This window comes from Cynocephalus volans, chromosome 2, assembly GCF_027409185.1.
Source record: "Cynocephalus volans isolate mCynVol1 chromosome 2, mCynVol1.pri, whole genome shotgun sequence".
Classification (NCBI taxonomy): domain Eukaryota; kingdom Metazoa; phylum Chordata; class Mammalia; order Dermoptera; family Cynocephalidae; genus Cynocephalus; species Cynocephalus volans.
Genome location: NC_084461.1, coordinates 34,835,482 through 34,856,343, shown reverse-complemented (window position 1 = coordinate 34,856,343; position 20,862 = coordinate 34,835,482). Strand labels below are relative to the sequence as shown.

At 43.4% G+C, this 20,862-nt stretch overlaps 1 protein-coding gene across 4 annotated transcripts in view; it reads right to left on the bottom strand.

Moving 5' to 3' along the window:
- EGFLAM (EGF like, fibronectin type III and laminin G domains) overlaps window positions 1-20,862 on the bottom strand; it is a 176,281-nt gene that overhangs the window by 30,899 nt on the left and 124,520 nt on the right. For all 4 annotated transcript variants that reach the window (XM_063083884.1, XM_063083897.1, XM_063083887.1 and 1 more), the window contains 8 exons: window positions 20,417-20,532; window positions 19,529-19,823; window positions 18,793-18,893; window positions 17,583-17,683; window positions 15,447-15,591; window positions 11,529-11,718; window positions 4,858-4,983; window positions 3,408-3,651 (listed from right to left, as the gene is read on the bottom strand). In XM_063083884.1, the coding sequence (XP_062939954.1) occupies window positions 3,408-3,651; window positions 4,858-4,983; window positions 11,529-11,718; window positions 15,447-15,591; window positions 17,583-17,683; window positions 18,793-18,893; window positions 19,529-19,823; window positions 20,417-20,532 (1,318 nt within the window). The remainder of the gene's footprint in view (window positions 1-3,407; window positions 3,652-4,857; window positions 4,984-11,528; window positions 11,719-15,446; window positions 15,592-17,582; window positions 17,684-18,792; window positions 18,894-19,528; window positions 19,824-20,416; window positions 20,533-20,862) is intronic.

Here is a 20,862-nt window from a genome sequence, read left to right as displayed (position 1 = left end):
CTCTTTGCAAAAGAATGGGCTGGGATGTCCATCTTCTCTTGCCCTTAGACATTGGCACTTCTAGTTCTTGGGTCTTCAAACTTATACAATCAGCCTTCTGATTCTCAAGCCTTTGAACTTGGACTTGGACTTACAGGATTGGCTCCCCTGGCTCTCAGGCCTTTGGGCTTGGACTGCAACTACATCACCAGCTTTCCTGGGCCTCCAGTATGCAGGAGACAGACGATGGGACTTCTCAGTCTCCGTAATCATATGAACCAATCCCTCATGATATCTATGGGTTTTTTGTTTTGTTTTGTTTTTGGTTTTTTTTTGGCAGTTGGCTGGTATGGGAATCCAAACCCGTGAGTTGGTGTTACAAGGCTACGTTCTAACCAACTGAGGTAACCAGCCAGCCTTCTATATACAGCCTACTGGTACTATTTTTTTCTGGAGAAAAAATATAGGAGGAAACTGAGCATATGTTAGCATGTTATGGATAATTTCCATAAATCTAGCTATGATGAAACTGATACTAACCTTAGGCAGCTCAATCCATTCAGTAAAAGGGAAACAATAATTCTAGCTTAGCAACAGTAGCAGTACTAGCTGACATTTAATGAACCCCTTCATGGTTCATGGTAGGGGTATTGCATTTATCATTTTATTTATTTCTTACAACAAACCTGAAATGTGGGTACAGTGAGTCTGGTTTTGATGAGGGGTGGCATGAGGATAAAATATAATCCTAATTGTGCACAAGCTTTGAAGAAGAGAAAATAATTATATAGGCTATGATGTAAAAAAACTGATTCCTAGGTGTACTGATGTCTGCAACGTCTTCTGAAGTACATAAAAAGAAGAAAGAAAGCTAGATGGATGGATGAATAGATGGATATAAGGATGGCTAGATATGTGATAAAGCAAATATAGCAAAACATTAATTATATACTATAGCTGGTGGATATAAGAATGTTTACTGTACAATTCTTTCAACTTTTCTTTAAAATTTTTCATAATAAAATGCTGGGGAGGAACAAATTCTATGGTTTCTAATATTGTGAAAAGGATTAAAATTAATTTAAAATTTTAATTGTTAATTCAAGGTAGAAGCACCTGAAGTTTAAATAATATTTATTGGAATTTTACACATTACTTTTTATAGTGAGGTGTGCAAAAAGAGTATCATTATTTGCATTTGTATTTCTAACAGTGCCTCGTTCCTGGCCCTTACTGATCCTCCCAATTATTTTTCGGTCCTGGATCATCTTTAGGAAACCATGAAGAATACCAATGGGCACAATTATTGGAAGGTCACCTCCCCCTCATCTGATTTTTTTTGCTCTGGCAAATGCTTTTGTGATTCACCTTTGGCAATTAGAATTTAATCACCTCAGCTAAATCAATATGCAATAAAGAAACAAGCGGCCCTTTTTTAAGTGATCTACCTCCGCAATAACCAACAGCCCCGTTGTCATGTTCTTGTCTTGCAGAGGTCACCTGCTGTCAATACCCTGCCTTCCTCAGCACAGTTAAATCGATCACACCCATCAAGAGCTCATTCCAAGTGTCTCGATTTTTGAATCAAGTTTATAATGAATTTGATCACCTTATCCTTTTCAAGTTAAAATGATTTGGCCAATTCCACAACTTCCTGTAGTTCAGGCTTTCACTGAATTTTCTTAATTGGGTGGGAAGTCTTTGAAATGATTTTCAAATAAATAACTTTGAAAGGGGCATCTGAAGCACCAATAGTGATGACTCTTGTCAGGTTACACTGCTGAGGGGACACCAGCGTAGGACAGGGGGGCAGATGGTGGTTGGTTCCTTGGAAACTCCTCTCTCATTTTCTTCACCTGATACTCAAGAATTCTTTTTCCAGTCACCTTTCCTGACAGGCAGGGAAATAATAACTTATGTTTTAAAAAAATTAAAAACACCTCTTGTCAAAAATAGGCACAGAGTTACAAAAGAGAGAAATGCTGAACTTCTAAGGGTCCTCTGTGCCTGTGACCCCACAGCAGGAGCTGCCACTGCAGAGGGGCAGGGTAGCAGGGGCAATCTGTTCAAGGGGAGAGACGATGAGCCCCGACTCTCCCCTGGCTCTTTCTGGTCATTCCTTATCCAGGAAGAAGCTATTTGAAAGTGCAAGGTGATATTCAAGGTGTCTTCCTTTCACAACTTGACATATAGTGCTAAGTGAATTGCTAGACTGTTTTGCATAATCATATGCAAATTGAATCAATTAAATACCCACGAAAGTTGTCTTGAGATATAGGATATTTTTGCATAACCAGAGGTACGAAAATGTTTGTCCAGTCCCCAAGGTGGGAGGTGTCACTGATGTGTAGGAATTCAGCCACAAGGACAAACACAAACTGTCCTTTTAAGAATTGTTGAAACCGAATGCAGTGAGCACTCCCATCAGCCATGAAAAATGATCAGTAGTCAAGAGCAATGCATGCTTGTAACATCTCACCCACATTCTCTAAATATGACAATCTAGCAGTATGACTAGTGATTGAACACATCCTGTAATTTCTTTTAAAACAGCAGACTAACTGATATCCTGTTGCAGGGCACCATTGAGCAAAACATTCTAGTAAGTTTCAAAAGAAAAGAATTAGACAGATGTAGGAACAACAAGCATGTCTGCATTTGATTAGTGGCCCTCTGGCTTGAAGGTTAACATTACCATGAGAGGAACCCAGTTAGAAAAGGGAGACATAAACAAACAAGAATAACATCTGCACCTGCCAACCCCGGGCTCCAAGGGATTCAAAAAGATACTGCCTCACTGTACAGGAGCGATAGATCTGCTAAGTAACTTAATAGTACAAACTAGATAATAGGGGCAAAGTTTTGACTACTGAGACCAATTCTGCAAATACCAGCAAGAACTTTAAAAGCACCCATTTACTGTCCCGCTATTGAAACCACTCATCCTACATCCGCATTGGTCAGGGAATGGGTAAGAGACTTGCTAAATAACCAGCAAAGGAATAGTTCAAGAGGAAAGTTAAAATTTAAAATGAGGTCACTAAAGACATTTCTGTTCATTAAGTATTTTTTAACACTTTTTTACTAGTTGACATAGATGTGTTGAATGCCCACCATGTGTAAGGTGCTGATTAGCTACAATTCATCAAGTTTCTGCTGAGGGCATTATTGACTCTCACCTGAAGCAAGCCCATTATCCACAGTTTCAAGCAGAGAATTGCTGCCTGCTGGCTAGTTATTTGTTGTGGGCACGAGAGCAGTATCTATAGGAGGCCTGCCATCTGTATGAAGCAGAACAGGTTTCAGAAGATACCCACGTAGGGAGCGCAGGAAGAGTGTAAGCTATTGGATGGCAATTTGGTCCTTTTCCAAAGTGGTTACTGCTTGGCTTTTGGGGGAAGGGAGTTCCAGAAGGTCACAGCCCTCACCTGAGAACGCCGGTCCCAGAGCCACAGTCAAAGCGGAACTCCACGTGGCCGCCTGCCATGATGATGGACAGGAAGTCTTTGCTGCCTGTGTCATAGCTGTACAGGAGGACACCATCTCCCGAGTCTGGCCGAAATGTGATCTCAAACTCCATGAAGGAAAGGTAATGCTGGGGCTCCAGTGGCCAGGGCGTTGTGGCATAGGATCTCAGAGACTCTCTGAATTGGGGAATGGTCAAGGTGAAGGCTGAAGAAACAAGCATGGTGTTAGAAATCGCTCTGTGTCAGACACTGGCTAGTTGTGCAACCATAGCTGTGTTCTTTTCCTCCCGGGCACAGACCTAAACTACATTTTCCAGCCGCCTTATAGTTAGTGGATGGTGTGACTGAAATCTGGCCAGTGGATCGGGGGTGGAAAAAATTATACAGCACCCAGGTCTGGCCCCTAAAACTTCCCTCCATCCTCTATGCGCTTTCTCTCTTCTCTCACCTGCAGATTCAAGGCAGAAGTCAGCGGAGGACTCTAAGGCCCTAGAAGAGCCACTAGATGGCAGAGGCCTGTGTCACAGGATGACTGCATGACCTGCAGTGATTTATGATGTGAGCAAGACTCAGCTTTTATTATGTAAGGCTACTGAGATATGAGATGGTATGTTAACAGCATTGGCTTACCCTGACTCATCCGCCCTCTTCTAGGTGGCATGAGATTTAAGCTTATAATGTTACAAAAATTTCCCTCAGTATGGTACCTTAGGTCAAAATCTAAATCACTCATGGAAGAATTTGACTAGCTTTGTGGTCTTAGCCTCAGTTTTCTTTTGTTTTGTTTTTAATTTTGGAATTGTGAAAAAATTAAAGCATGTTCAACCCTGCATGGTTTTCCAAAATCTTTAAATTTTCAGTAATTAGTTGTGTGTGTTTGTGTGCACATGTGTGTTTGTGTGTGCATGTGTTTACATGTATATATACATGTGCATATATATATTTACATAATCTATATATACATAGTATTGAGGAGTGAATAATTAAGCAGAACAGTATAAAGAAAAAACAAGATGACTTTTGTCCCATCACATTGTTAATGTTTCTATGTATACCTTCCCAATCTTTTTTTTGAAACTGTCAAATATCCTAAAATGCATGAGCTTTAAATGGTTTAAATTCAGTTTGATACAAATCACACAAATACAGGCTTTTTAAAAGCTATTTGAGGGCTACGAGGAGCCCACCCATGCTTAGCCTCTTAAGATAAACATATCTTTGGGTGGTTCAAAACTTTGGCACTGGGAAACACTTCACCCTGGTAAAAAAGAGATTCTCTCATCCCTCCCAACAAAGCAACACTGATCCCATAAAAATTCATGGGGTGTTGCTAAAAGGACACTGATGAAAAATTACATCCCCATGAATTAACATGCAGATAGAAACCACCATCAACTTGCTTCTTTCTCACCGTCTTCACAGTGTCGCCCTTTAAACCCAAGGGGACAGAGGCAAATGTAGGAGTCGGCTTTGCTTGCTGTGCAGGTGCCGCCGTTGATGCATGAGGCCTCGTCACAGATCCCACTGCTGCATTCCCCTAAACACAGAATGGGAATTACAAAGCCAGCCCGCCGGCGTGCCAGTCCCGCACCATGGAGCTGATTATGCTCAGAGTTCCCAATAAATACAGTTTGGTCCCAACTCCTGTTGATGTGCACCTCTGCACAGCTGCAAATCAGCTTTCAGGAGCCTTCTCTTCATTTTAATTTGATTTTGGCTTGTCCTTTATGAAGAGCCACAGACACTTTTATAAACATGATGGACACAATAAATCAGTAATAAATCGCTGGGCAACTTTATGACCACTGACCAGAATGGCTGAGTTGCTTCTACTTTAATTCATCTCTCTGTTCCCACAAGAGTGTATTTCAATCCCTCCAATGTCAACAGAGTGTTTGTGTTAAAAGCATTCTAATTTGTGTGACCCCAATTAGCTTAAGTGCTGCTGCCTTGCTGGTTCAGAGTGGAGACACGCGAGGTAAGCACTGAAGGAGTTAAGCAGCTGTTTCTAAGCTCATTAACTCGCCCAAATTGTCAACTCTTCTGTCTGGGGCAGGGAGGCAGGAGAGAGGGCGTCCTAACACCTTAGCATGCCAGTGCTAGAATCCCTATTTCTACCTCCAAAGTCACAGTCTTATGAGGGACAGGAAGGTGGACGCCCTGGAGTAAAAGGTGCTGAAAGGTTCAACATCAGATGGGTTAGTTCTTTACCAAACACATCAGAGGGCTCCCCAGAGGGTATACTTTGTCATGTTCAAATGCAGATCATCAGATGAAGTGAAAACAAATGGACTTTTCCTGGGCTGCTTTTCTTCCTCTTCTTTGGTTTGTCTTTTCTCTTTGTGTGTAAGAAATAAGTTAGACAGACGACAATCTGGCTCAGAACCACACAGGTGAGTACAAAGCAATTTTTCTGGGGCTAGAGGCAAAGGGGGAGAGTCTATAACTGGGTTGTGAAGCGAAGGGTCCAGCTGTGTCCCATCTCCCCCATCTCCAATGATGCACCTGCATGAGCTTGTAGCCCAACCCTCTGTGAGAAGAAGAGCCCTCCTTGGACTGATAGTGTCATCTCAGCAGGGTGAGTCTCTTTTCCTTTCCCCATCAGTCATCTGCATTGGTTGGACTGAGTCTCTTTTCCTTTCCCCATCAGTCATCTGCATTGGTTGGACTGATCCACATTTTCTTTTTGTAAAGACTCATTGAGAGGAGGAAGAAGGGCTGGGCACCCTGTGTGTCACCAGGAGAAGAGATTCACTTCGGAGACTGATAACAGAATTTAGCTAAAGCCCTTCCAGGTGGCTTGCCACCCCAGCTGGATTCACCTCCCTGCAAATTCCAGCCGGCAGCCACTGGAAGTTCAGGCAACAGTGACCCGTAGTCTCCTTAGCCACAGCCCTAAGGATAGTGCCCCCAGCAGTCACAGTCTCCACAGAGATCTGACTTTGGTCTTAGCCAAACTCTACCAGGTCCCCGTGCCCCACCAATTCCTGTGGGTTGAGATTCTTTTCTCAAAGAAGTGCTGGTTCCACAAGGAGAAGAGGGGTCCTCGGGTTATTTTAGTTTCACATGGAAGAAATTGCTTTAAATTATTAAATTACTAGATTATTTACTGTAAATTAGTTTACATTGTAACTATTTCTTTAAGAGGTGGGAATGAGGTGGAGGAGGGAGGTCATGAAAACCAGCCAGAGTTGTGACTTGATGAAAGCAGTGTCTCAGGGAGATGACCGCGGTGGCTCGCGACATGGATTGACGAGTGACGGGTAGGAGAGCGGAAAGAAATCCTATAGGGACTGGACAGAGTGACAGCAAAGGAAACAGGAGAATGTGAGGAATGAGAGAGTCCCAGGGAGAGGAGAAAGAAGAGATTCACTCTAGAGATCGGAGGTGGAAGACGACTCCAGGGTGATCTCGAGGTGTGCAGTGTGGGGGGCTGCGCACAGGACTGGCCTCTGGGAAGCAGAGCAGGAGCTCACTTTGGCTCAACCTAAGTGTGAGATGACTGCGGAAATATCCACTGCCGGAATCAGGCCTCGAAAGAAAGGAGAGAGGCTCCCAGGGTCCTCAAACCAGAGGGGAGCAGGGTCGTGCACGGCCTGGTGCTTGCTCAAGCTGGAGAGGACCCAGCAGGTGGGGATTAGCTGCAGCAGCGCGTGTGAGCTTGGAGAGAAAATGCTACACCTTCGCTTCCCTAAGCACTGACTGGAAGTGGTATTTCCTTCAACTATGAATGCAGGCAACACATTCTAGCAGTAGCAGTTTTGTGACTTGTGACCAGGAGAGCTTACAGCTGTTTGCATTCCGTTTGTTGCAGATATCTTGAAATGCCATTTACACTCGTTGCTACTTTGAAATCATGGTAGTTGTTTCACCACCATTAAATAACCCTGTTCCTTCATGTTTTACAAAGAAGCACATCTATTATCATAATATCAAAACTTTTAAAATATTTTGTCTGTATTTCAGTATAATTGTTTCCCCTTATAATAATATGTTTATTATTTTGTGTTTAAAACCATCATTCTGACAAGAGGTCCAGAGGCGTCTCCAGACTGCGAGAGGGCTCTGGGGCACCAGAAAGGTCAAGAACCCTTGGGCTATTGAGAGAATCCTAGCAGCAAGTTCCCAGGGGAGCAGGGAAGGGTGGGTGCAGAGGACAGATGGACAGGTTAGGTTTAGAGAGGAGGAAGACTTTCAACTCTGAGAGCGGGACGGAGGACAGTGTGGTTACAAGGTCATGCCCATACACAGCTGGAGGGACCTCATCATCCACATATAAAGTAACTTACTGACACCTACTGTATGCCAGCTGTTGTGTAAGCGTACGCGGGATAACGAAGTGAGGGGCAGAAGTGAAATAAGACTTCTAAGGAGGGAAAAGAAGGTGGAACATCATTGGGCAGAGCATGCTAAGGAGACCAGGAGCAACCTCCCTGCCCTCCCCCAGTCCATAACAAAGACCTACCCGATTTTCCGCCTAAAGATGTGTCAAATCAGTCTCTGCATCTACTGCCACTACCACCTGGATCAGACCATCCTCACCTGTCATCTGGACTGCTGCAGCAGACTCTCGGCTGGTCTACATGTACCCCTCAATACCCCTTCCAATGAGCTGTCCACAGCCAGAGGAGCTTTTCAAAACACAAACTGGATCATGGTACCCACCCCCTCCTCTCCCACAGGAACAAGCCACTTCCTCTGCCTGGAATGCCTTTCCCTCTCTTCTCCACCTTTTGACTCCTGCGCTCACTCATACTGTCTTCTTCAGAAACGCTGTCCCTGACCCACAGACCACAAAATCTCTGTATTATATGCTATCGCTGCACCATCACTTTTCCTTTTTAACACTAACCCCCAATTGTAATTTTATATCTACTTGTGTGACTCTTTGATTAATTTGGTCCCTCCTCATGCAGCTACTTGGGGGCTGGGCTGAGGTCCTGTCTGATTGTTTATTACTTTATCTCCAGCACCCAGCAATGGGACTAGCACTAAGCAGGTGCTCAAGTAAGTATCTATTGAGTGAAAGAATGAGTAAAAGAGTTGATAAGCCACAGTGAGACCCCTGGCCCCCGCAGACCACTTGAATCTGGAATAACTTGGGACGCTGGCTCTATGACATTGCTTCAGCAGGGTGTGGAGATCCAAGACAGGATTGGAAAAAATGAGTGGTGGCAGTTTGTGTTTAAGAATTTGGATGGAAAAGATAAATGAAAAGGCTGGGCCAGAGAATGCAAAAGTTTGCCGAGATTGCTGATTGTTCTAGAATGTGACTTGCAGAGTCCAGTAGCTTGGAACAGTCTCATGAAGGAGATAACAGATGAAATGGAAGCAGCTGAGTAATGAAAGTTCCTCTCAAGAGTGAAAACGGGTGTGTGTGGGGGAGGTGGGATAGAGAAAAAGTCATGTCGTTGGAGGTATCAGATGGAGGAGCCATGACCCCCATGGTGAGACTGCATTTGACTTACAAAAACTTGAATTTCAGGAGAACTAACTTAAAAGAAAGCAAATATGGAGGCTGAAGAAAGATAACAAGCCTGCTCGGGTACCCCAGGGGAAAATGGGAAGAAATGACAGAGCAACATGAATGACACCTGCCATTAAGGTTCCTGGAGAGAAATCTAACAGTGCTATAGCTATGTCCTGGGAGCTGGAGCCGGCAAGGTAGGTGCTTTTGGTGCCACCTGCTCAACAGAGGAGTTAGTATCACACATACGAGAATTTCAAAAGCTGGCAGAGGGCTGGCCAGTTAACTTGGTTAGAGTGTGGTGCTGATAACACCAAGGTCCTGGGGGTTCAGTTCCTGTACTGACCAGCTACCCCAAAATAAATAAATAAAAAGCTGGCAGAAATCAATTCTTGCTCAACTTTGCAATTTCTGAACTACCTGTCAGAGGATACCATACAGTCTTGAGATCTGTCCTTCAAGGCTGTTTCCCTGAAGAAATAAATTATAGCTGGCTTGCTGGGTGGAGTCAGAATACTAAAATATTAATAATAGGAAATATTTACGATGAGTTTTCTATGTGCAAGGCCCTCTCCTAACTACTTTTTATGCACTGCAACTCATTTAAACAAAATAATCTTATGAGGTAGGTACTACTTATAGATGGAAAAAATGAGATGCAAAGAGGTTAACTTTTTTGTCACATCCAGGCAATCTGCCATCAGAGTCCAGGCTCATAAACATCACATGAAACTCCTGATGGAACTGCTAGTTCTTCTGAATCATCAGATATCCAAGAAGGATTTTGGAGACATTGTCCTACCATAGTGGGAGCTTTAATAATTGTTTTCGTCATTGCTGCTTACTGTTTGCTTTGATCAACTGGGAAAGAATTAGCACATATGGATAATAATCTTTTTCTTTTAAGTAAATTTCATCTTTTGTAGTTTTCACGATGGCATCACCTTTAGGAGTGAGCAAATTGGAGGAAAGCAATTTGAGGCCGATTTGGGAGCCTCTGTTGTAGTGGATTTGGTTAAAAGGGCAGGCAATGGAGGCAGAATAGCTGAGATCACATATAGGCTCTACCACTTACTAGCTGTGTGACCTAGGGCAAGTTACTTTATTGTTCTGTACCATTAGTTCTCCTCTGTAAACTAAGGCTAATGATAGCAACTACTTCATGGGAATTTTGGGAAGATGTAAGGTTAAAGTAGTTTAGACAATGCCTACATATAGTAGATTCTCAACTAATATTAGCTACAAATCAAACAAAACAAAAACTGTACCTAGAGTCATAAAGAGCGAATCCTAGCTCTGCTGAGGGATGGATGGAGGGATGGATCCATACATGGTAAAGCGAATGTAGCAAAATGCTAATGATAGAGTCTGGGTAGTGGGTCTATGGTGTTAAACTTTGCCTTCTTTCAAAATAACATCTTGGAGTTGGAGGGAAAAGTGACACAGGAAAGGGACTCACCAGTCCTACCAAGACAATGTCGTGTGAGGAAATTATGCTTAGAGTTGTGGGTGAAAAGCAAGAGATGCACAGAGACACCAACCCAAGTTCTGATATCACTGAGTCACTGTTATGGACTGAATTGTGTCCCCCAAAATTTACAGGTTGACGTTCCAATGCTCAAAGTAACCATATTTGGAGATAAGGTTTTTAGGGACGTAATTAATGTTAAATGTTAAATGTTAATATTAAATTAAGAGTGGGGCCCTAATTCAGTCTAACCAATGCCCCTATTCGAAGAGGAAATGTGGATGCACAGAGAGACACAGAGGGCATGCACACACAGAGGAAAGACCATGTGAGGACACAGTGAGAAGGCAGCAGCCATCTGCCAGCCAAGGAGAGAGGCCGCAGGAGAAACCAACCCTGCCAACACCTTGATCTCAGACTTCCAGCATCCAGAACCATGAAAAAGTGTATTTCTGACATTTAAGCCACCCAGTCTGTGGTAATTTGTTATGGCAGCTCTAGCCGACTAAGGCAGTCACTGAATTAACCAACCTTGGAATTATCTACCTACTGTCTTCTGTGAGAAAATAAACATCCTTAGTGCTTTAAAAACAATCTCAGCTCTGCCTGCTATTTTGGACAAGTTATTTAACTTCTATAAGCTCCCAGTTTCTTTGCTATAAAATGAGTATAATAATTTCTATCTCCTGGAGTTAGTGTGAGGAGTAAATGAGAAGGCAGATAAGAAAATGTTTGGCACAGTGGTCAAGAATTAGAATTTGACTATTTCTCTTGGAAGCAGAGAGTACAAAAGCTCTTTTCACATTACTGTGTTGGCTTTTCCACTGGGCTGGCGAGGTAGGGTGAAAGGGCTGGATTGCTTGTTGCTTTGTCCAGTGACATCATGCCATATTTGACGAAGAGGTCCCAGATGGCAGCAGGACACAACCAAGGGTGTGGTGTACCATACTGTGACCATATCTGCTGTTCAGACTCAGGGTCAACATGTCTGCAGAGCACCAATCTCACACTTTGGGCTCACCTCCCTCCTGAAGTTCTGCATTAACCAGCTTCCCTGGATTACAACTGATGTTGCTGCTCACCTCCCTGGCCCAAGCCGGAAGGGCAATCCCACAAGAGCACCCCAACCCACTGGGTAGACACTTACCTACATCAGCCCCGCTGAGTGCTTTTCCCAGTGGCCAGGGCCTCATGTCGATTCTCTTCCCATTAATAGCAAGCAACTGCACACAGCCTTGAAAGCCTCGATTTGTTCCTGTTGCTCTGACCAACCAGTAAGCGCTGGGAGCCCCACCAAGATAGAGAGGCGTCCGGAAGGTAATTTTACTGTACTGGCCCTTTAAGAAAGATGGTCACTCTGTCTCAGTAAACAAAATCAAAAGCCAGAACACAATGGATTTTGATGAAGGACGTGGTTAAGATGTAGGTTGCAGCACCAATGTTTTCTTCCATCACGTTTATCTTTAAGACATTGCACAACTGGAAAATTAAACCCATGGTTACCACCGGAAACTCAGTGAGCTTCTCGGAGGGCTGTGCTTCCATGAGGGATGATTTTGGAATGTCTACAAGGGAAAGGAAGGGAGTCAGAGCCAAGACCAACTCAACAGGCAGTTGACCATGCCGGGCATCCAAAACAAACTTCTCTTCCTAGCTCTGACACCAGTTTACTGTGTACTTTGGACAGGTCATAGGGCCATTCTGTGCCTCAAAAAGTGATAATACTAATTTTACATGGGCTAAAGTTTACCCTTTTATAATCCTATTCACCTTTATGCTATATTCTGCAAGAAACCTGTGGAGAAGTTGCCAAACCAATTGCGTTGCAAAATTTTTTGAAATTTGCTCACAGATACAAAAAATTTTTCTAGTGTTATTACAGTGAGGTAGGGAAACTTCCAATCTTAGACCAACCACAATCTGAATTGCAGGTTTTGAGGTTACAAAATACAGAGTTGAACATTAGGTGGGACAAAATTAAGGCACCCTTGGTCATTCTTTTTTTATTACAGAAATATCTCGTTCATTTAGTGTGTTGGGAAGAGGCACACTGCCTGAACTTTTAAAGTGTCTAGAGTGTAAGCCCTGAAATGTAATATTTATCCTTTAAACTTTTGTTGCCAGCAAGTGGAAAATCTAATCATCATTTTATCTTTTATAATGAATAGATAAGAATCTTCGTAAATACAGACTGAGCATGAGCTAGGCAGCTTTACAGTACCTGCCGAGGGTTTTAAGGATTAATTAAATTGTTTGCCAGCCACTGCTCAGTGGCTGTTTTCATTAGATGAGTTAAATGCCCTCTTGGCTTATTTCTCGAGATGCTCAGAATTCACTTCTTCTGGATCCTATCTTCACCTTTCTGGGCCTGTTCCCTGATCAAGGACCACAGCAGGGGGCCCGAGAGCTGAATCCTTTTCTAGAGCATCAGTGTGTCACCGAGGTGGGTGGCTCCTTTGAGGTGCCCTTCACAGCATTCCAGACAGTAGTCTTCGAGCGTGTCCTTTACCTTCCTCTCATGAAGTTTGCATTCAGGTCCCTGCCTATACAGAGAAATGGGAGTGCCCTGGAGTTTGCATTCCCCCAGGACAGCCCTTAACAGTTTGGGATAACTCCAAGGTCTAATCTATATGCCAGAGCTCCCCTGTGGAACCAGGCTGAAGCCATACTCTGAAGAACTGTGCCTGAGATCTCACTCTGCCTGGCTTTCTCCTCCTCCATGTTCATCTCCTCCCACTTGCCAGCTTCCCTTGGGAGCACTTTCTTAACACGTCCCTTGCACAGGATTCCTCATCTCAGCTCTGCTTCTGGGGAACCGGCTTAAGATAGAATCCCTATCTCCCAAGACAGCTTATTAAACATGCCACATCTGTGGACCTGCTGATACAATTTGCTTAGCAAGTCCCAGTAGTAGAGAGGTAAACTTCACCCTGAGCATCCATAAAGTTACATGCTTTTTGAAATTAATTCTTGTATAGTCAGCCCTCCATATTCATGGGTTCCACATCCATAGATTCAACCACCCGCAGGTCAAAAATATTTGAAAAGAAGAAAACAATAAAAAATAACAATATAACAAAATAAAAAATAAAAATAAAGTATGACAACTATTTACATAGCATTTACATTGTAATAGGTATTATAAGTAATCTAGAGATGATTTAAAGTATATGGGAGGATGTGTACAAGTTATATGCAAATACTACGCCATCTTATATAAAAAAGGACTTGAGCATTCACTGATTTGGGTATCTGTAGGGGGTCCTGGCACCAATCCCCTATGGATACCAAAGGATGACTGTATTCATTAAAATCAAAAAGTATTGGGATTGAAAAAAATATGAAAAATCATATAATCCAAGCTTCCATTGGATGTTGGATTCCTTGTATATCCCTATCAAAAGGTTTAGATGTTATTTCTGAACACCCCTCCCAAGGACATGGAGGCGTTTCCTGAGATAGTCTATTGCACCTCCATGCACCTTTATATGATTAGGTGAAGCTAAGATTGGTCTCCCTGAGGCTCTCCCCATTTGGCTTCAGCATCGGGGGGCCATGGAATAAATCCTTCTTCCCCAAGACTCTCCCTTGACTCTACGATGAAAAGCCACCATCCACACCTTCATCTTCTCTCTTCCAAACTAATCTATAATCCTTTAATCAATCATTGAAGGGATTTCAAGTAGTCTTTCTGTTTGAATGACTGCCCCTTGAACATGCTCCAATTTGTCTATGGGCCTCTTACAATGTGGTCATCTATATGAATGTAATCTTAAAGGATTAAGAATCACCATTAGAGTCATTGGAAGCTATCACATAGTCACCAGAATAGAACAGAAATGTCACCTCCCTTTTTCTAGATACCAAGCCTCTATTAACACAGCCTACAATTTCTTTAACTTGTTGTAGTTAACACACAGCACTGTTTGTTAACCTTTATTGAAATTCCTTGCTTTAAACCACTAGACATTTTCACGTGTTATTTCTATTATAGCGACTCCATTCTGTCTGCATGTTAGTATTTTGGACTGAAGTTGAAAGTTTTTTTATTCCTGTCAAACTTCACTTTATCATGTTAGGCCTACTGTTCTGGCATTTACATGACTCTGTAGTTCATTTACCCTGTCTTTTCCTTTTCTAGCAATATGGGCATAAGCAATATCACTGGATTCACATTTACTAGATTTGGATTCTTGTTCCTTTGGAATCAGTGGGGTCCAAATCAAATTAAAGAGAATTTTTTCTATTCTTTTATTTTTTGGATCAGCAAGGCATGGCCCTTTACATAACATGTCTAGCTGGCAAAGAGTAGTGAGGAGCTCAGGCAGAGAGGAAGCTATAGAAACATACACAAAGGCTTTCTTGCTACATTTTTCCTCAGAGAATATGGACATCTGCCTGATTATAATTACAGGTTTGGTTCCTTGGCAGGTTGCTAATTCAAACTGTTTATTCTAAACACAGTCCTAAAATTACCCAGAGCATAACAAATATGTGAATACCTAGGTGATTTGCTGAGGAGCCCAACAGTTAAATTATTTTACCACTTCCTATAATCATGGCCCCCCCAAAAGGTAGATGAACAGATTATTCCTGCATATTGAACCAAGTGAACCTTTTAAGACTATTTCCTAAAGCCACAGGATTGCAACACCCCTGCCTTAAAAGCAAGCTTTGTGTTTGATGTTAATAATGGGTTCTCTTCTTTTAATATGGGCCTTCCTCTACCCCTGGCCTTGATCTCCTTGTGGAAAGAGAGCATGTCCCTGGGCACAAGGCCTACAGCATGTGCTGTGCACCCAACAGCAATGACACTTGCAAGTTCAATTCTTCTCCTGGGCAGATGCATGATGGATGTGTGCTCTGAAAGCCCACCTTGACTGGCAAGACTAAGCAGGAACATATCAAAGCTCAGTTGCATGGGTTCACCATGAAAAATGGACCTCACCAGGCCCATCCAGAACTTGGATCCTGCAGATCTGTCTCAGCTCTCTGCAGTGAGCACATCTCAGGATGTCTACAGTGGGTGCTAGGTGGGGTGGGCAGGGGTGAGGCTTGCACTCACCTGCGACTGGCCTGTCACTGGGGTGCCGTTGTTCAGCTGTAGCAGCCCGTTCAGCCCATCTCTGTAAAGCATAACCGTGTGCCAGCCCCCCAATTTGATTTTGGTCTCACTTATGATTATGGCAACCCCAGTTCCACAATTAAACCTGTAGGAGAGGAAAAGAAAAGGAAGGTTCTTTGATCAATCAGCTCATTATGTTTTCAGATGCCATGGACATCATTTCCAGGGTGATGGCTCCTTTCAGAGTCAATCTGTTTAGAGCTACGTTTGCAAATATCAAGAGATATTTAAATCTATACATGGAAGAACTAGACACCTCTTCCCTGGGACGATCTCAGTCTAGTTATCTTTAATCTACCCATAGGACCTTTCAATGTAGGGACTTCTTTAACCTGATTTTCTCTGCAGCTGAGAAAACGTCTGGCAGCTCAGGCACTTACTTCTCCTTTTCAGAGACTGCCAGATGCTTAAAGTGGATTCGAAGTGCAGCAGATTTGAACATGAGTCACTCTGCTTCCTGGGATTTCTCTGGGGACTTTCCCAACTCTCAAATGATAGGCTCAGCGATATTAATAAAATGTAAAAATTCAAGTTTTCACACTTGTTTTGGCAAGCTGGCCAGCCCTGCCATGTGTGTTCAGCTGTGCCCAAATACAGGGGAGGTTTCCATAGGAGGTTCAGGCTCTGGGGCGAGCTGTGGGACAATGGAGGAGCATCCTCAGATGGCTGCATTCCTCTTGTTTTCTCCCAACCTCCCTATGCCCAGGGGGCCACTGGTCACTATGCCTGAGAGGAAAAAGTTCAGTCCTTTCCAGTCAACTTCCAGCCACCATGCCACTTCCCCATGGAGCCTGAGATTGCCAGTGGGGAAGGCATCATGGCTGGCATTTTCCTTATTATGATTTGCATTATCTGCAGCCCACTTCTCAGGGCCTCTTACCTTCTCATGATCCTCAATGGAGTGGAATGGGGTGGAGAGGCATTGCTGGACAGCCTTAGCTAGAGGGGGACATCAGAACCACTCAGCAGGAGTTGCAGAGTTGGAGAGGTGCAACCAGCCAATAACTGCCAGTGCTACTGAGAGTCTACCTGATCCTCCAAGTGCTAGACTCCCACAAGGTTAGAACCACTGCCCCAGGTCCTGGTAGCTAACATCAAACTTCCATAAATCACATCATTCACCAAAGGATGGGGCCCATTTTCTAGCCCAAGTGGGATGCTCCAAAGTCTTCTCCAACTTAAACAAAAGTATTTTTCATGCTAAAATAGTAATAAAAAAAAAGCAATGATGGTTGATGCTTATTGAGTTCTTGCTCTGGGGCAGGCACTGCTCTAAGCACTTTTCTGGATTAACTCATTTAACCCTCACAATGGCCCTATGAGGGAGCGCAGGCTTAGAGAGGTTGCGTCATTTGTGGAAGGTCAGGCAGCAGTGAAATGGTGTCATTAGTATCTTAGCCAGGGCACTATGGAGAAGGACAAGGCTGATGTGCATTGGTCATTCACAAATAGGTGATTGATTACACGAGGGTGATGTGTGATTAAAACACTCAACCCTCCATAAAACTCTGCCCCTCCCCTCTCAAGAGAGGCACACATAAGCTAAAGGTGACTTCCAAAGTGTGTTAGGGAAGAAATGATTGGGGTAGATGACGCAAGCCAAAGAGTTCACCACAGCTCCAGGGGAAGACCAGGACAGAGCCTCTGTGAACCCTCAGGAGGCTGCAGCATCCTCCCTCCCCTCCATGGCTGCCATCCATATCTGCCACAAGGAGAACAGGAGGAGATCCCAGCCTCCTTCCCATCACATTCCCTAGAGATCCAGAAGAGAAGGGACTCTTTGGCTCACTGCTGCATTCTCAGGATCTACAGCAGTGCCTGGTACATTGTGGGAGCTCCAGAACCACTTGCTGTTGAACGAATGAATAATTACGAGGTTCCAAAACTCAAGTTTCAAAGGCTATCCTGAAACCCGGATACTCCAGTATTTAGTAAACTGGTCCATACTCATTTTATACACTCCATTTCTTTATCTACTGGAATCCAGCCTGTATATAATTCATTCACATTATAAAAATGTAAATACAATGTAGGATAGTTTAAAAAAAAATCCACAGGGCTTTTGGCAGGAGTTACCTGAACTGGAGAGAGCGCCGGATGATAGCCAGGGACATGAAGTCACCCCTCCCGTGTTCGTTCTCCCCGCAGTAGAGCAGTAAGCCATCCTCTGCCTCTGCCTGTGATTATACAAACAAAAGCCACATGAACAATGAGCACCTCTCTTCCATAAAAGTGCCATCTGGAAACATTCATGAATGCGAAACTTGACTGGTTCTCCTCTGCAATCCTTTTTACAAACGGGCAAGCATGGGGACTCCAATTAATTCCCAGGCATCCAGTGCCAGTTCATTTTCAATAAACAAATGACTGCAATATAAACAGTGGGTGAGGAATGGCAGTGAGGTGAGAGGAAGGTGACCCTGTCTTTGACCTGCTTTTACTTGGCTTTGTGGATCCACCTGCAGAGCCTCGGGAAAACCATATGTGCAAAGACCATGCTCATAGAGAGAACACTGAGCATGCTCAACAAATTCTAATCTCACCAAAGAACACTCCATTTTGTTCTTTATTCTTTTTACTCCCCTCCCTCTAGGGAGGCATGTGAATTTGCTTCTTTCTTTCTATCAGGAGAATAGGACCGTAAGTACAGCCCAGGTGACAGTCATGCTGGATGTCTCTTGGACACTCAATAATGTGGCCATGACCTGAAGGGGGACTTGTTTCCAGATCTCCAAACCTTTTTGTGTCATTGGAGATACCCAGAAGAACCACTTTAAGCTGAAGTCACTGATTGAATTCTGCAGCTGATTCAGACTGGAGAGCGTCCAACAGGCCCTCACAATACGCCAGGGTTACGTACAGTATAGGTTTTCTGTTTGTTTGGCTACAGCCATGACAGTGAAGACAGACATTAGGGCTCCCTGTAAAAGGGATTTTGGAATGGTAAATGCAATATTTCTCCTGAAATCCTGGTCTGGGAGGAGCCACTACTGTGGACATCATTGCAAGGACCACAACATTTCCACTGAGAACCTTCAGACCAGCAGCTTCTGTAGTCCAGTAACATACAAAACCCACCCTCCCGTCGCTGGCACACTTAAATGTTGTGAACGTGCCCATTGCTCCTACTATCCTGGGAACTGGTTTAGACAGGCTCTGGGTCATATTTACCTTTGATCGTCCCCTCCCCCTGCTTTCTCTCTTCCTCTCCCCTTCCCTTTGGATATAGCACATCGCTGTGTTAAGATGCCCAATAAATGCTCATCAAATGACTAATCCCTCTTACCCTAAATTCGAGAGTAATTTGAAATGCCTGATAGGCATTCTTCAGAGGTTCAAAAGTTACATAGGAGTGTCCAAAGAACTGAGGGTACTGTATAACAATATCTGAAAAGAAAAAAGACAACACAAAATGCTGTTTCCTCATTTCTTCAAAAACAAAAATCAATACACATCACTGTCTGAATCCCATCAAGTGAAACCCCCCCCACTAATTTGTTAAATTTGGATAACTATCTTCTTTTCTCCATTTTTTACACTTACTATTCTCATTTTTGGAGACCCTGAGCTTCTGAAATTCTTAGGCAACAACTGAATTTTTGGAGATTGGTACTTGCTTCTCCAAACAGAGATCAATGGCTTTACGACCATCGTCAGCTGCTTTCAGCTGTCCATTGTGTAATATAACTTAGTCCAAGTATTATCCTTCTTAACCCTCATGCACATTTTAGGTGAACTTTTTGGTAGAGATGTGATCCTAGTAAAGCCCACCTCCTCAAGGTGCCATCAGGACGATTTACTGATTGTTGTGAAAGCACTACACGTTTGTAGAAACAGGGCTGCTGGCTAGTTAGGAACGGTGAGAGTTGCCTGGCCCTGCATGGCTGATTATTGACCAGTACATGGAAGAAGAGACTTATATTAGAAAAGGGACAAGAAGGAACCATGTTTGGATGAGAAAACTGCCCTCCAGCTGCCAGTGGGCCCCCACCACCATGCCCCGACCCCCGCCGAGGGCCTACCTTCTGAGCAGCTCTCACCACCTTTGCCCAGGTTGCAATGGCATCGTGAGCCCCCCCAGGTGTAGTCATTGACACAGAAGCTGTCAGCAGAGCAGAGGGTTTCATCACAAGACATGTCAAAGAGCCGTGACATCATGGCCACACCATTCTTCCCCTTCTTCTCTACTGGGGTGGGAGCCACCGCAGTTGTAGGGAGAGATGCTGAGGTAGCGGGGACAAGTCTGGAAACAGTCTTTGGGTGAGGCATAGATGTCATCTTCTTATTCCCTCCTTTGGTAACAGGAAGTGGTTTAATCTAAAACCAGAGAAGGAAAAGGTTCAGGATGAACACAGAGCATGGTAGTTAGACTGCCTTATTTGTGGTTGCTGCCTAATACTTGAAAATACAGTCACTGTTGATACTTCCAAAAACCCTGGGATGTAGATGGGGCAAATAGTATTGACCCCAATTTATGAATGAAGAACCCGAGGCTCAGAGATTTTAAGTACATTGCTCTGTGTTTCCCAGAAAATCAGTGGTAAAGCTGCAATTATATCATTTATTCTTATTATAACATTACAAAGATACATTACTTTGCTGAGGAATTGTCATTTTCTTATAATAGGTACTGTTATAAAATTTCACTTGGGGGGAAATCTAAATATTTTTTTGCCAGACTGTGAAGTCGGCAAGCAGAGGCTGTCCACAGAATATCAGCATGCTTGGTACATTCCTACTACTAACTCACGATCATGGGGAACCTAGTAATTAGAGAAAACAAATAAGTGTTAAAAGCAAATGAGCCAATTTAAGTTTTAAGTAAAATGTTTATGGTCCATTGGCTAAACTGCCTTGTTCATCCAGAAAATAAAGACATTCTGGGTTTTAAGAGCACGGATTATTGTTACCTCCTCAAAGGAAATATCCAAATCTAAGTCGTCTTCAAATCCCTCATCGTCCTCACTGGCTCCCATGTCAGTGATATAATGGGGTCCATAGCGGCCACTCCCTGCTTCCTCGGGGCCTTCACAAAGAAAAACAGCACACCTCTGTCAACACAGGCCTTTGCTCCACTTTCTATCCCAGCTCAGAGCTGTGCCAAATGGATCAGGACGTATTGGAAACATACAAAGAATTCAACACAGAAGAGAAAGCATCAATGACCAAAAAATTTGAAAAATGTTTCCTTCCATAAGTAATCAAGGAAATGCCAATGAAAATCAGAAAGAGCTGCCATTTTATACTTACAAGACTGGCAAAAATGTGAGTCAGGCAATAAAAAACATTACCAAGGATACACTCATATTAGATGTGTGAACTGGCACAAGCACTTTGCAAAACACTTGGAAATATT